Raw genomic sequence first — 13,968 nt, forward strand, 5'->3', positions numbered from 1 at the left:
ACGAAGCTGTTTCAAGGATAGAAGGAAGATTCAAACCTATTACTAGTGTTGCACTAAATAGATTCAAGTTTTATACTAGGGTTCAGGATGAAAAAGAATGTTTTGATGATTTTCTTACAGCTTTACGTGCATTATCATTGCATTGTAATTTTGGCCTTATGACAGATGAAATGATCAGAGATCAGATCATTGTACATGTGAAGAGTAAAAAAGTTCAAGAGCAGTTGTGGATCTTAGGTGACCCTAGTTTAGAAACGGCTATCAGTACTGCTAAAGCTCTTGAGCAGTCTGATAAATGGATGAAATCGTTGGATAAAACATCTGCTCCTAGTACTTCTAACTCTACTAGTGAAGTTAGTGTGGTTAAACCCCATGAACAAAAAAATGTCTTTTATTCCAATAGGAACGATGGGAAAGCTAAACAGTTTTTTTGTTTTAGATGTGGTAATCCTGACCATATTGCGTCTTTTCCGCAGTGTCCAGCTATTAATAGACAGTGCAATAAGTGTGGGCGCTGTGGACATTTTTCGAAAATGTGCAAAACTCCCACAAAACCGACCCAAGACACTAAAAAATCTTCGTTTTCTACTTCTAAACGTCCTATTGGTAATGTATCATATGTTAATGATGAAGCATGTAATGATCCAGATATTAAGGAGTTTGGTATTGTTGTTTCTGTACAAGAGTCATTTGACATTTCACAAGCGGACACGCTATCTTCTCCTAAGAGTTGTGTTAAGATTTTGGGTAAAGTATTAGAACTTATGGTCGACTCTTGTTCCCCTTGGACCATTATCACACATGAATATTGTATAGAGTCATTTGGAGACCTAATTGATATCAATGCGTTATCTAAACCTGATATCTGTGCTTACAATTTTGATGGATCTAAGATCAAATTTATTGGTTTTAAGGAAGTTTTACTTACTCAAAAATAGTTCTGCAAGTGTGAAGTTATATGTTGCGTGGAAAGGAGTGAATGTCTTGGGGTGGAGGGATCAAGCGAAGCTAGATGTGTTACATTGAACCCTAGACTGAAAGATCCTGTGTTAGTCCTTGCTATATCTAATGGGGAGTCTATTGAATTACCTGAATTCACAGAGATTTCTCGTGCTTTTCCTAAGGTGTTTTCTGATAAGTTGGGCAAATTGAATGGATTCAGTCACAGAATCAAAGTTAAGCCCAATTCTGTTCCTATTAAACAAAAACTAAGGGGAGTGCCTATTAGTATTAGGGACGAGCTTAGAGATATGCTTGATACCATGGTGAAAGATAATATAATTGAGGAAGTGGAATCATCAGAGTGGGTTTCGCCCATTGTTTTGGCGATTAAACCTGACAAAAGTATTAGGCTATGTGTAGATTTGAGGGCACTTAATAAGAGTTTGGTTACTGATTGTCATCCACTTCCTAATATTAATGAAATGCTATGTATGTTAGATGGTGCTAGTGTATTTTCAACGTTAGACCTTAGATCTGCGTATCACCAGATCGAACTCACTGAAGACTCTAAACAATTTACAGCATTCATCACCCCTCATGGGTTATTTCAGTTCAAGAGAATGCCATTTGGTCTGGCTTCAGCTGCTTCAGTGTTTCAAAGGGCAATGTACCACATTTTTAAAGACCTAACATTCGTCAGGTGTTTTCAAGACGATATTCTTGTATTTTCTAAAAATAACTGTGAACACCACTCTCATCTTAAAGAAGTCTGTTCTAAGTTAGAACAATTTGGTTTGACTATTAAAGCCAGCACGTGTAAATTTTTCTGTAAATCTGTTGAATATTTGGGACACACTCTTTCTGGAGAAGGAGTGGTACCAAAGAAAAATCTTGTAGATGCCATTGTGAAAGCACCAGCCCCGGATAATAAGGAAAAATTGCTCTCATTTGATGGGTTATGCGAATATTACAGCAAATTCATTCAGAATTTCGCTAACAAGATGGAACCCTTAAGAGAATTGACTAGGAGTTCTGCCAAATTTGTTTGGACAGACAAGCAAGATATGGCTTTCAAGCAAATTAAAAATGAGATTGTTAATGCTCCCACACTTAAATCATTCTGTATTAATAAGAAATGCATTGTCACTGTGGATGCCAGTCTATATGGCATTGGAGGTGTTGTGAGTCAGAGTGCTGGTAAGGATGAGTGGTGCGTAGCTTTTGCTTCTAGAACTTTATCTCCCACCGAAAGAAGATACTTGGTTATCGAAAAAGAGTTGCTAGCCTGTATTTGGGCTGTGGAACATTTTAGAAATTATGTGTGGGGAAACAGATTTACTTTGAGAACAGACCACAAACCGTTAGTAGGGATTTTGTCTCCTGGGGGTGGATGGAACTCGACTGCAAGGATAGCTCGTTTATCTTCACGCCTTCAGGAATATGATTTTGACATTGTGTATGTGCCAGGAAAGAGCAATGTCACAGCTGATTTTCTCTCCAGGTTACCTTGTAGTGTTGATAAGGTTTCTACCATTGATCTGAATGTGGATGTTGTTGCTTCCATTGAAGATTGCATATCTCAGGAGTTCTTAATGTTAACTGAAGAGGAATGGTTTAAGGAAATGGAAAAAGATTCTGTATGTCAACAAATTTTTGACTACGTAAAAGTTGGATGGCCTAATAGTAAGTCCACTTCTTCTGAGTTAGCTTCTTTTTCTCAGGTTGCTTCTGAAATTGAAGAGTTTGGTGGTTTTCTATTCAAGACTGGTAAGTTAATTCCTCCTGCTTCTTTACAAGAGAAGATTTTGTTGTTAGCTCACCAGGGTCATATTGGTATGTCGTCTATGAAACGGTTGATTAGAGAAAACCTCTGGTGGCCTGGCATTGATAAAATGGTTAATAGAATGGTAAGGGAATGTTCACAGTGTATTAGTAGCGATAAAATGCTTCATTTGTCTTCTGCTCCTCTTAAACCTGTGGCTTGGCCTAAGTTTCCTTGGCAGAAGGTGGCTTTTGACATCTCCGGCCCTTTTAAACATTTGCCATTGAATGCTCATTTTGCTTTAGTTTTGGTAGATTACCATTCGAAATGGCCTGAAGTAAAGTTTGTTAGTAATGCTTCTTCTCAGGTTATTTTGTTTTTCTTGAAAGAGATCTTTGCTAGGGAAGGTTTTCCAGAGACCTTTGTCACGGATAATGGTACACAGTTGATTTCTTCTGAGGTTGAACAGTTTCTTAACAGTTGTGGTATTAAGCATCATACTGTCTCTTTATATGAGCCTAGGGAGAATGGTCAAGTTGAGCGTTTTAATCGAGTTCTTAAGGATTGCATTAGTTGTATAAGTTCTTCTGATGACAATTGGTTGGATGTTGTCAGGAAAAGGTTATGGGTCTATCGCATCACACCTCACTCTGTCACAGGTGTGAGTCCTTTCAAACTACTGAAAGGTAGGGAACCTACTTCTGTCATTTGTCCCTGGTGGTTTAAGAAGTTAAACATGAATGATTCTAAAGTTGATATCGAGGGTGTTGCTAAACGTGTTGAAGATAGACAACAGAGTATGAAAGATTTGTTTGATTCTAAAATGAATGTCAAACTTCATGATTTTGTTGTAGGAGAATGGGTGAGAGTGAGGAAACCTGGATTTCTGGTTAAAGGATTTTCCAAATTCTTTCCTCCCATTAAAGTGGTCAAAGTATTCAAAAACAGTGTTGCCACACAAGATGGAAGAGTTTGGAATGTTCGAAGGGTGGCCAGATGTCCAAATTCTGCCAGATCTCTTAGTTCTTCTAACTCATTTCCATCACGGGCGTATGTTAATGTGTCTCCTCGGGTGCATGTTAATGTGTCTCCTCAAAGTTTCCCTCATAAAGATTTGTCTATTGCATCTAGGATTAAAACTGATGTTAGACCCAAAAAAGTGCCTAGTAGGTACCTTTGTTAATTTTCTTTTGTAGGGATAAGATGTGTTAAATTCTTGCATTTTCTATGCTTTGTTTTTCTTCTCCATCTTCCATGTCATTATAGCTGGAGCCTAGAATGTATGATGCGTGCCTGCATCTCACATGCTGGGTTCCAGATTCCGCTTCAACTGTTATTTGCTCTGGATTTGATGCCTAACGGACGTGCTGTGCTTCTTGCTATTTTTATCCTAAAATAAACCCCTGTATTTTTACTATACAAGCCTCTTACTTTTTTATACACGTGTGTGTGTGTGTGGGGGGGGGGGGAAGTTGAGGGTGGTGATCATCATTAGCCATGGGAAATGGAAGAACACAATCCTAGCGAAGGGCACACAGCGGTGAGGCACAATGCCTCATTTCCCTGAACCTGGATGGCATGTGAGCAAGCCAGACAGGCGGGTGCCTGGCGAGCACTTCTGATTCAGACAAGCCATCAATTTCCCAAAGTAAAATAAAAAGCAATTAAGCACATTTCTTGGAACTCGCAATTTTGCCATTAACTGTCCTCCTTCTTCCCTCTCAGCTTTTGAGTTTGCTCCCCATGTATCCTGGGCATTTTTTTATTATTCTTTTTTGTTTATGACTTTGAGTGGATCTTGGAAGACTGGAGGGAAAAAAAACAAAAACACGGAATGTCTTATCTGACAAAAACAAAAATCAGGTTTTAATGCAGGAGACATGGCAACTAATAAAGAGAGGGCAGACTGCCGCTATTTCATAAGCTCACTATTCCTTTTCATGCTCTGGCCAATTTAGGATAACAATATTTACACCATTTATTTTGGTTTCTGAAAGGGAACATTTGTAATGACATTTCAGATTATCAATCGATTGATTAGTTGTTATGTCTGTTTTAACCCGTTAACCGTGGCGTAAAATCAGCCGCGGTGTGGGCGTTTTCTTGCGCGGGCCGGCCGCGCCGGCCAACGGACGTGTGCAGCACTACGGAGGAAAACTTAAAAAAGGCAATTTTCATTTACAATGCCACTAGCTGAAACTCACGTAAATGCGAGACCTGTTGCATTGCAAATGCTTGTTAAGTTATGCATAGGCTTATGCATAAAAGAACATTGTAAAGTTAAAATTTGGTACATACAGTTCTTACAGCCTGTGGAGCAGTTTACATTCACCAAGAAGACAGCCATCCCCATGAGAGACAGAACAAGCACCAATGCCTATTCAAGTTAACCAGAGGGCACACTAGGCTACAGTTCGCCAAAAAACATTGTTCATTAACGTTTTAGAATATAGAAACATATTTGGTTAACTTAAATAGGTTTGAAGTTGTAGGAAGAGTTACATTGTGATATGTTATTTTTTTCTCATGCTACTAATGTATCCTTTTGCCTCACACTTAGCTCTATTATTTCACATGTAGAAAAGAGCTCACCACAAGTATGACTTACCTCCAAAGAAGGTGGCCTTGAGGGTGCGCCCCATGATCAACTGGAATGGATCAACAGCTACACCACGGTCATCCAGTGCCACTCCGACAAGGGCACATGTTCCCCATCCTACTGTGGTGCACTCAAGAGCAGCTCTCTGAAACAAAACCAGCAACAGTGAGGAAAGAAATCATAAGTTGAATGCCAGCACAGGTGAAGCACAACACAAAATACCACACTCCTGGGACATAGCATTGACAAATCAGACACAATCAAAAGAAACTGGCACCAGAGGAGAAACCGATATCACACTATGTGCACACAATTAGCTGGAAACCCCGGCCGAGAGAAGGTTTTCTGCTATTTGTTTAGATGATCTGTGCAGTAGGTGTCCATAACACCCCCCCCCCCCAGCTGTGCGGCAACTTACGGGCCCTCCCAGCGTTCTTTCCGACCCAACAATTATGTACACAAGAGACCCTTTTGTGGTGTTAGAATGGCTGCATTTTCATCAAATCACAGGTTGGCACACACTTGTCATCGTAGTTAAAACAGAAGTGTTACCTTGGTGGATCCTAATATGTCTGTTATAAGAATATTTTATTTGACCAAATCATTTGCACTCCACATACCAATATCTCTTATCCAGACCTCATGCCCATCATACTAGGACTTTATTCACCCCCTTGGTATAAGTAGAACCACAAAAGGCGCTAAACTCAATAAAGATATTCAACTTCACTATGCCAGTTATACATTGTGTTCCATTTTATTAAAACAAATTAAAACATCTCTCTTCATGTTAAAGTTTGAATATTTCCTTTCCAATTGGTAACAACTCATTAAATATCTGTAGTGGAATAACACATTTGCTGCAATATCACACTTTACAATTCATAGTACATTCAACATATAATCAAAAACATATATATATATATATATATATATATATATATATATATATATATATATATATATATATATATATATATATATATATATATATATATATATATATATATATATAAAAATGTTAAAAACCACAGAGGTTTATTGTCCAATGTATTTCGGTGGATCCTGCTTTCGCACCACCTTCCTCAGGACAGTTAAAAAACACAATTATTTGAAAATACAAAAGTCCAGAATCACTTATGTAGTTTTCTTAAATATCCAGAGGATATTTAGGAAAACTAAACATAAATACATTTGCCTCTGCAGTTGCCAAAATTAAGAATTGGTGAATCTGACTGCAGTTTCTCTAGATGGTCCATCAGGGATTGTACAAAAGTTTTTAAAGGTACGAACCAATGGAGGAGACATGGTGTGATTGTGAGATTTGAGAGTATTATTAAAAGGCGAATGGAGATGTATGTATGTGAAGATGTGTGTTATGACCTTCACTCTTGATTTAAGTGGGACTACAAACAGCAGACAATTAGAGGCAGAGATATTGATTGTGTTTTATTTCACATGGAACTATGCTATGTATTGTAAAATGGTCCAATGTACATAAGTGAATCTGGACTTTTGTATTTTCAGATTATTGTGTTTTTTAACTGTCCTGAGGAAGGTGGTGCGAAAGCAGGATCCACCGAAACACGTCGACAATAAACCTCTGTGGTTTTTAACATTTATAAATATATGTTTTTGATTATATGTTGAATATTGTAACTATGTATTGTAAAGTGTGATATTGCAGCAAATGTGTTATTCCACTACAGCTATTTAATGAGTTGTTACCAATTGGAAAGGAAATATTCTACCTGTTAATATGAAGAGAGATCTTTTTAATTTGTTTTAATAAAATGGAACACAATGTATAACTGGCATAGTGAAGTTGAATATCTGTATTGAGTTTAGTGCCTTTTGTGGTTCTACTAATACCAAGGGGGTGAATATAGTCCTAGTATGATGGGCATGCGGTCTGGATTAGAGATATTGGTATGGGGAGTGCAAGTGATTCGGTCAAATAAAAAATTCTTATAACAGACATGTTAGGATCCACCAAGGGAATATGTTTGTTTAACTACTGTGACTTACCCAGTTCTGTTCTGGTTAACGGGTTACTCTCTATTTTTATCCATACACTTGTCATCAACATTCTCATTTCTGGTTTATCTTGGACAACAACATAAGGCATTTTTGGAACAGGTTATACAGTGTATATCCTATAATTTATTCATATTAATAACCATACCTTCCAACTGTTGTGACATCTCTTGTTGGGGCATTGCTTATGTCCTTAAGAGAAGATTCTTGTTAAACCTCGTGACTCCCCACCCCCTTGTTACACTGCGGCTGTGACACCCGCCTTCTCTGGTGTGGAATCAATTTCCTCCTGCGACAAAGCCTCGGACCACTGGTCTCAGCCACCTTTTAGGCCATACTTGCGACCACATCCCTCTTTCTTGATTGGGCACTTTGAACCCAAACTTCCTGGTCATTGACTGGCCTTTTTATTGGCGCGCTCTTGCTCCCTGTTGCCGCTGTACCCTTTGTCTGCCACCCAGGGGGTGCTAGCCGCTCTCCTTTTAGGGCTGGCTGCTCCTCCCGATCAGCAGTAATACTGGTTGTGAAATTTCGAACAGAACATTGGTGGCAGCATCAGATCTTTGTTTTTGTTGGAGTTGGAGGAGGAGGCAGTGAATTTAAAATACACCAGTCCAGGGATAATTCTCCAGGACCCATGGAATTAAAAATATAGGCCATGACATAAAAAATCAACTTTGAAAGACACTTCCCCCATCAAGCACTCTCAATTAGCCCAAGACTGAACAACTTCAATAAGAACTACCGGTGAAAATAATGAATTAAATGGAGTACCAGACCTGGAATTACAGAATCTACAGAAATTCCTTGTGTCTTAGTGGATTCTCAGCGTTCAACCTGTAATGGGCCAGATTTGCCTCATTCCCTAAGTTAGTGGTACCCCCAGTATCAGTAACTCCAGGGGTTAGGAAAATCCAGCCCATTTCCAGGGCCACACTTAATGAGAGCCATAGAGAGAATTCCCCAAAAGAACATGCAGGTACTGTCTGAGAGGGAAAAATACTTACCATGACATCCAAAATACCAATGCACTCTATAGCAAAATCCACACCGCCGTTTGTGAGTTCTGCAATAACTTTCTGAATAGGCTGAGAGTAGTCCTGGGGGTTAATGCACTCTGTTGCTCCAAGTTCTCGCGCTTTTGGAAATTTGTCCTTGTTGATGTCGATGCCGATGATACGCGTGGCTCCAGCTGCTTTACAGCCCATGACCGCTGAAAGGCCGACTCCTCCCAATCCAAACACAGCGCAGGTGGAGCCAGGTTCAACCTGTAGCAAATGACACACTGTTACATTAGGCTTTATCAGTCAGTGACAATTCAAGATATGTACGCTCAAGGCAAATAAGTAGAAGCTGAGGAAAATGAGGGTAAATAACTTTATAAAACACATATACAACACTTATATCTTCCAGTCTGAACAATGCAGACCATCAAAGCTTCACAGATGTCCCGGGGGCATATCACACTACAAAACAGGGCAGGAGAGGTAGGATAAAATATTCGGGACGGCGCTGAGCTCTTTAGTTTGCGTCCACCACAGCCGCTATCTTGGCCATGCCCCCCAAACACAGATCTTTTATTCCTGCACTGTCATGTGTTACAAGACAAAAATGTACGTGTTTTGATGGCAATGTTATTTTTTTAATTTGAACCCTATTTGTTGCTCTGGATTTTTTATGTTGGAAATTGTTTGTAGTCCAGACCTGGCAATCCAAGGTTGAATAAGGAAATATAGGAAGGTGTTCCACCTCATTTGCTAATATGTTTGCAGCAATACTTCCCTCATTTATTGCCAGTGGTAAATCTCATGCCAGCTGAATATCGTTAATTACGAATATACCGAATCCAAATTATTTTTGATCTGCCTCTTTCTTCAAGGATTTTACCTCCCAAAACCTATTATGAATTAGCAAAGTTCATTAGACTTGAATTGAGAGACTGTGTGATTTTACTGTTGATAGAACCTGTGCTCCAAATCAATGTGAATTAAATATTAAATGTAGTTTAGATTTTAAACCTATACTAAAAGTCTGTTGCAAAACTGTACGCAAATTACATTTCCCATCAAATGCAATGATACAGCAGCACAGCATGACCACCAGAAACGCTCTTGGTCCTAGCTCACAGAGCTTCACCCACAACTCATTTTACTCTTTATTGACTAGCAACCATACTTCGAAGTTGTAATCAGAAACCCTCTATACCTATTTGTAGTGTGACTATTTCAGAAAATGCATTGATTACTTTCAAAAGTCAATATTTGACAATGATTAGAAGCTACTATGCAGATATTTTACTGATAAGGGCTTACACATTTTCTACATTCCACTTCCTTGTTTTTCCCTCCCTTTAAAAAGTCACAGAAATAGCTGGAAATGTAAATAAATATGTGGTTAAATTCACATACAAATCTGGAAGCGTTATAGTGTTCGCTTCCACCGCACAATTTAGTGAAGTCCTCTAATTCAATTAGGGGAGTTGTGCGGTTTGGAAGGACCAAATGTGCGGTTCACACAATTCGCCCATACTCATTGGTCCTGCAATAAAGCTTGGGAGACGATCTGTATGCTGATAGGTCCTGCGTGGCCCAGCTCCTTCATCAAAGAGACTACTTCTGTATACTCTTGTATGATTGATACCCTATTTTTGCAACTCACTGTCTACGGAATCTCATATTGATTTAAGAGTCTTGTTTATCCTACCTACTGTTTCTGTAAAGCGCTCTGATATCTGCAAAGATCTTGTTCGCGCTATATAAAACTTTAAAAATAAATAAATAAATAAGGTCCATCCTGACAATTTTACATTAAAAGCTACTTTTTACTTCTACTACTCTGAAAGTATAACATTAATTCAGTTCAAGCTCAACATGAGCTTAGCCGGACTGTTGTGATTGGAAAAACCAACATTGCATTTTGTACATCGACACTGCAAACATATCATTGCCAGAATATCAACTACTACTATATCATAAAAGACACACACACACACGCGCACACACACACACACACATATATATATATATGCATATGTATACTATTTTTAACTCCATACCTACACACATTGAAAATACAAATATGTATAAATCATCAATATGCTTAGATGTGGAGTTAAAAATAGTAAATATATATTTACCTACATATATTTATCTTGACAATATAGTAGCAGTCCGTATTCTGGATTCAATATTTTTGTACGTCAACATAAAAAAACATAATAATATGGCAGTCAACCCACTGTTGTGTGCAATAGCATAAAGGGTCTAGAGCAGTGGTTCTTAACTTATGGTCCGAGGACCCCTGGGGGTCATTAACTGTTTTACAAAATTAAATATTAAAATGAAGAAATTAAATGTTATAAAGTATAAACAAATAAAGAAGCAAAATTGAAAAATTGGGAACTTTTTTATATTTAATTGTGAATTAAGCAAACTATTTCAATAATTGAGTATTTGTTTGGTGTACACGTGCTTTTGTAATTTTTTGTTTTGGTTTGCGGTTTAAATCAAAGAAATGACTTAGGCTGAGGGTCCCCGGATTCGAATAATGACTCAGGGGGGTCACCGGATTCCAGTAGTGATTCAGTGGAGATCCACACATGTCTAAAGGTTAAGAACCACGGCTCTTGAGTCATGAATTGTATCAGATTGACCTATGTGTATTGTCCCCAGCAGATGTAGGTACATTGAGCCTTCAAGCACATTTTTGATATGAGGTTTCCATTTCCCTGCATGTTTCTTTTGCAAGTGAGTTATCCAGGGCAATTTTTCAGCATAAATTGCTTTTTTTTAGCTTCATAATAACATGTGCGGAGTAGTTCAAATACAAGTGTGCATGTTCATGTATATTTCGAACTAGTAAATCAGATTTCTGAACCCAAGTAGTTTGTGCACATGTGCAGGCTATCTAATCAAATTTACAACCGTTTACAACAAAGTAATATTTGTGTTCTTCATTGTCAGCACGTCAGTGCTCTGAGGGAAATACAAAATGGGGCAATTTATACACACAAGTTTGCTAAATACTGCTTTTTCTACAGGTTTTAGACGCTGCCTCTGCACTAATCAAGTCACAACTTTGCACTTAATTTACTTTGATTACCTTAGCAGTGTTGATGGCAGCTCCATAGCCAGTGGAAAATCCACAGCCAATCAAACATACTTTATCCAGCGGGGCAGCAGCATCAATTTTGACGACAGAGGTCTCAGCACACACGGTGTACTGAGAGAAGGTGCTGGTGCCCATGAAGTGGTAGATCTGCTTTCCCTTGCAGGTGAAGCGGCTGGTGTTGTCGGCCATCAGGTCTTGATCAGAAATGGCAGTTTTGATTTTGCTGGGGAAAAGTAACACTCAAAGCAGTCAACACAATGAAACAAAGTAACCCTAACCGCAGCAGAATGTGAACATAGTAGCAGAACAGTTCCTTCAACCACAAACTGGGGACCAAATTTATGAAAGGATTGTGCTGCCCTTGCGTCACATAAAGGTAACGCAAGAGCAATGAAAGCCTTAAGTGAGATTTACTATGTCATGCAGAGCCATCTAGCATGGCTCTGTGCGACATAACGCAGGGCAGCACAAGTCACCGCCTTGCTTTACTCTGTCCTGGGAAGGTATTTCATGGGTGGATCGTAGCTGTTCCCTTGTACCGATCATGCGTTTTGGCGCATTCCCAGATTTACTAGAAAACCTGGGCATGTGTCACCTTTCAAGGGAGGTGTAACAAGTAGACATACGTTTATTTCTCCTTGCTTTTTATTCTTCCTATGTGTGCTGCAGACTGCAGCACATGTGGAAGGAGAAATAAATCATGCAAAGGTTGTTTTTGTGCAGGAAGATGTCCCTTCCTGCAAAAAAACAATCCTGCTGACAACGCAGGCACCCTTGCACCATGATGCAAGGGTGTCTGCGTTGGCGCTAGGCTGCACTGTGTGTACCAATGCAGGGACAGACCAGAAGCACATCTTATCTTAGAAGATATGGCTCATTCCTGCCCTCTCCATGTGACAGCACAGTCATTTTTTTGCTGCATTGAGCTGCGTCACATCTTTGTAAATTCGGCACCAGGTCGAGTACCCTGGTGCATGAAAGTTGATTCCTGAACACCGAGTTAACAATACCTAAGGTGCTGCTATCTTTGGGGGAACAGGAATTAACTCAGATTTCAAGTAGAACCCTGAGAATTCCCTGAGTAACAAGATATTGTCAATGGAATTGGTAATTCGGTCTCTAATTCACCAGGTAATTCCTCATTACTTCCCCGTCTGCTTCTTTCTCCAAGTCCTAAATGAATTAGTGAAGATCCATTTCACTGGAGAAAGACCTTCTCTACTTGACCTATTTCTATTTCCTTTTTATGTTTTCTTCTCCTTCCTTAACAATATTTTGCATCTCCATCTACCTTGATTTGTTTTTAATATATAACACACATGTGGAGGCGAGGTTTTCGGGATGTTGTTCTCTAGCCGATATGGGTAGAATTGACCTGCGGAAGACTGTCTTAGTCATAGCAATTATGCCCCGTTTTCGCAGACAGCTCATAGGCTTCAGCTTGCAACTTGAATAACACTTTTATTGGTTAGGTGTTGACTAGCCACGGCTCACCGATCTGGGTAGAAGGATGAGAGCTTAAAAAGCCGCCTCGTCCGGGTTCTTTATGTTCGCAAACAAGGAGGTATTTGGTGGTAATAGTAAAAGTACTGGGAACCATAAGCATTTAAAGGATCTAGTACACGGAGGCTGAGTCGTCAACTTCTGCAATTTCTCGGTCCCTTTCTGAGCGTTAGGGTATTGATGAAAGTGCAGATCAGCAGGCTACACAGTGCCATGTTGCTAACACTACTAACTGAATCCCAGCGTAGAGATACAGATGAAGAAAAGCCCAGAAGAAGTATGTTGAAGGGAAAGATTTTCAATGAATTTTCAAATAATTAAACCTGAGTTTTATCGCTCACTTTAGACAACAGGAATTTCAGATGTGTGGCTAATGTTTTTGAAAAGGAGTGGAAGGACATTGAGGATCCAACTGTTCCATAATTTGTAGAAAGAAAATATCAGTTGGTGATTTTTGATATGAAGATGCCCCCAGTTACTAAAGCAGACTCCTCACAAACAAATGTATCCTCTGAAGATGCTACACCTTCAGATCCCCTTTATAAGAAACTTGACATGGCATTCAAATGCTCTCTCTGTCTCAATATTTGATCTCTAAGCTGGAACCCTTGATAGATACACTGTGAAGTCCCCTATTAAAGATTTCAGGTCTTATTTGAATTTTTGAGGAGGTGAGAGGATATTTTTCCTATTCCTGCAGCCATGAAGGAGCAGTTCAAATGTTTATGTGACATTATTTTCAATGAACTACCTCAGGCTGCTGTAGCCTCAAGAGCAGCTGTGTCTGGAACGTCTCATCATAATGTAATGTTTTCAGTTACCAGTTTTTGGATCCTTATTGTGTGTACCTCAATTTGGGACAATGAAAACAAAATCTGTAGAAGATTTGAAAGGAAGATTGCTTCCTTTCTTCCAGGATCCCTCAAGAGGTCGTTTCTCCTCTAGTCAATGAGCTTTTGGAATGCACGGGCATCTTGTACAATAGCAAAACGGGACTCCCGTAAGTAGCAGGTCC

General features: G+C 39.1%; 1 protein-coding gene across 1 annotated transcript in view; it reads right to left on the minus strand.

Moving 5' to 3' along the window:
- LOC147728080 (all-trans-retinol dehydrogenase [NAD(+)] ADH4-like) overlaps positions 1-13,968 on the minus strand; it is a 211,866-nt gene that overhangs the window by 47,535 nt on the left and 150,363 nt on the right. The window contains exons 5-7 of the mRNA XM_086961963.1: positions 11,442-11,673; positions 8,348-8,608; positions 5,313-5,448 (exon numbers count right to left, since the gene is read on the minus strand). Of these exons, the coding sequence (XP_086818089.1) occupies positions 5,313-5,448; positions 8,348-8,608; positions 11,442-11,673 (629 nt within the window). The remainder of the gene's footprint in view (positions 1-5,312; positions 5,449-8,347; positions 8,609-11,441; positions 11,674-13,968) is intronic.

This window comes from Lissotriton vulgaris, chromosome 3_1 (assembly GCF_964263255.1).
Source record: "Lissotriton vulgaris chromosome 3_1, aLisVul1.2, whole genome shotgun sequence".
NCBI lineage: Eukaryota > Metazoa > Chordata > Amphibia > Caudata > Salamandridae > Lissotriton > Lissotriton vulgaris.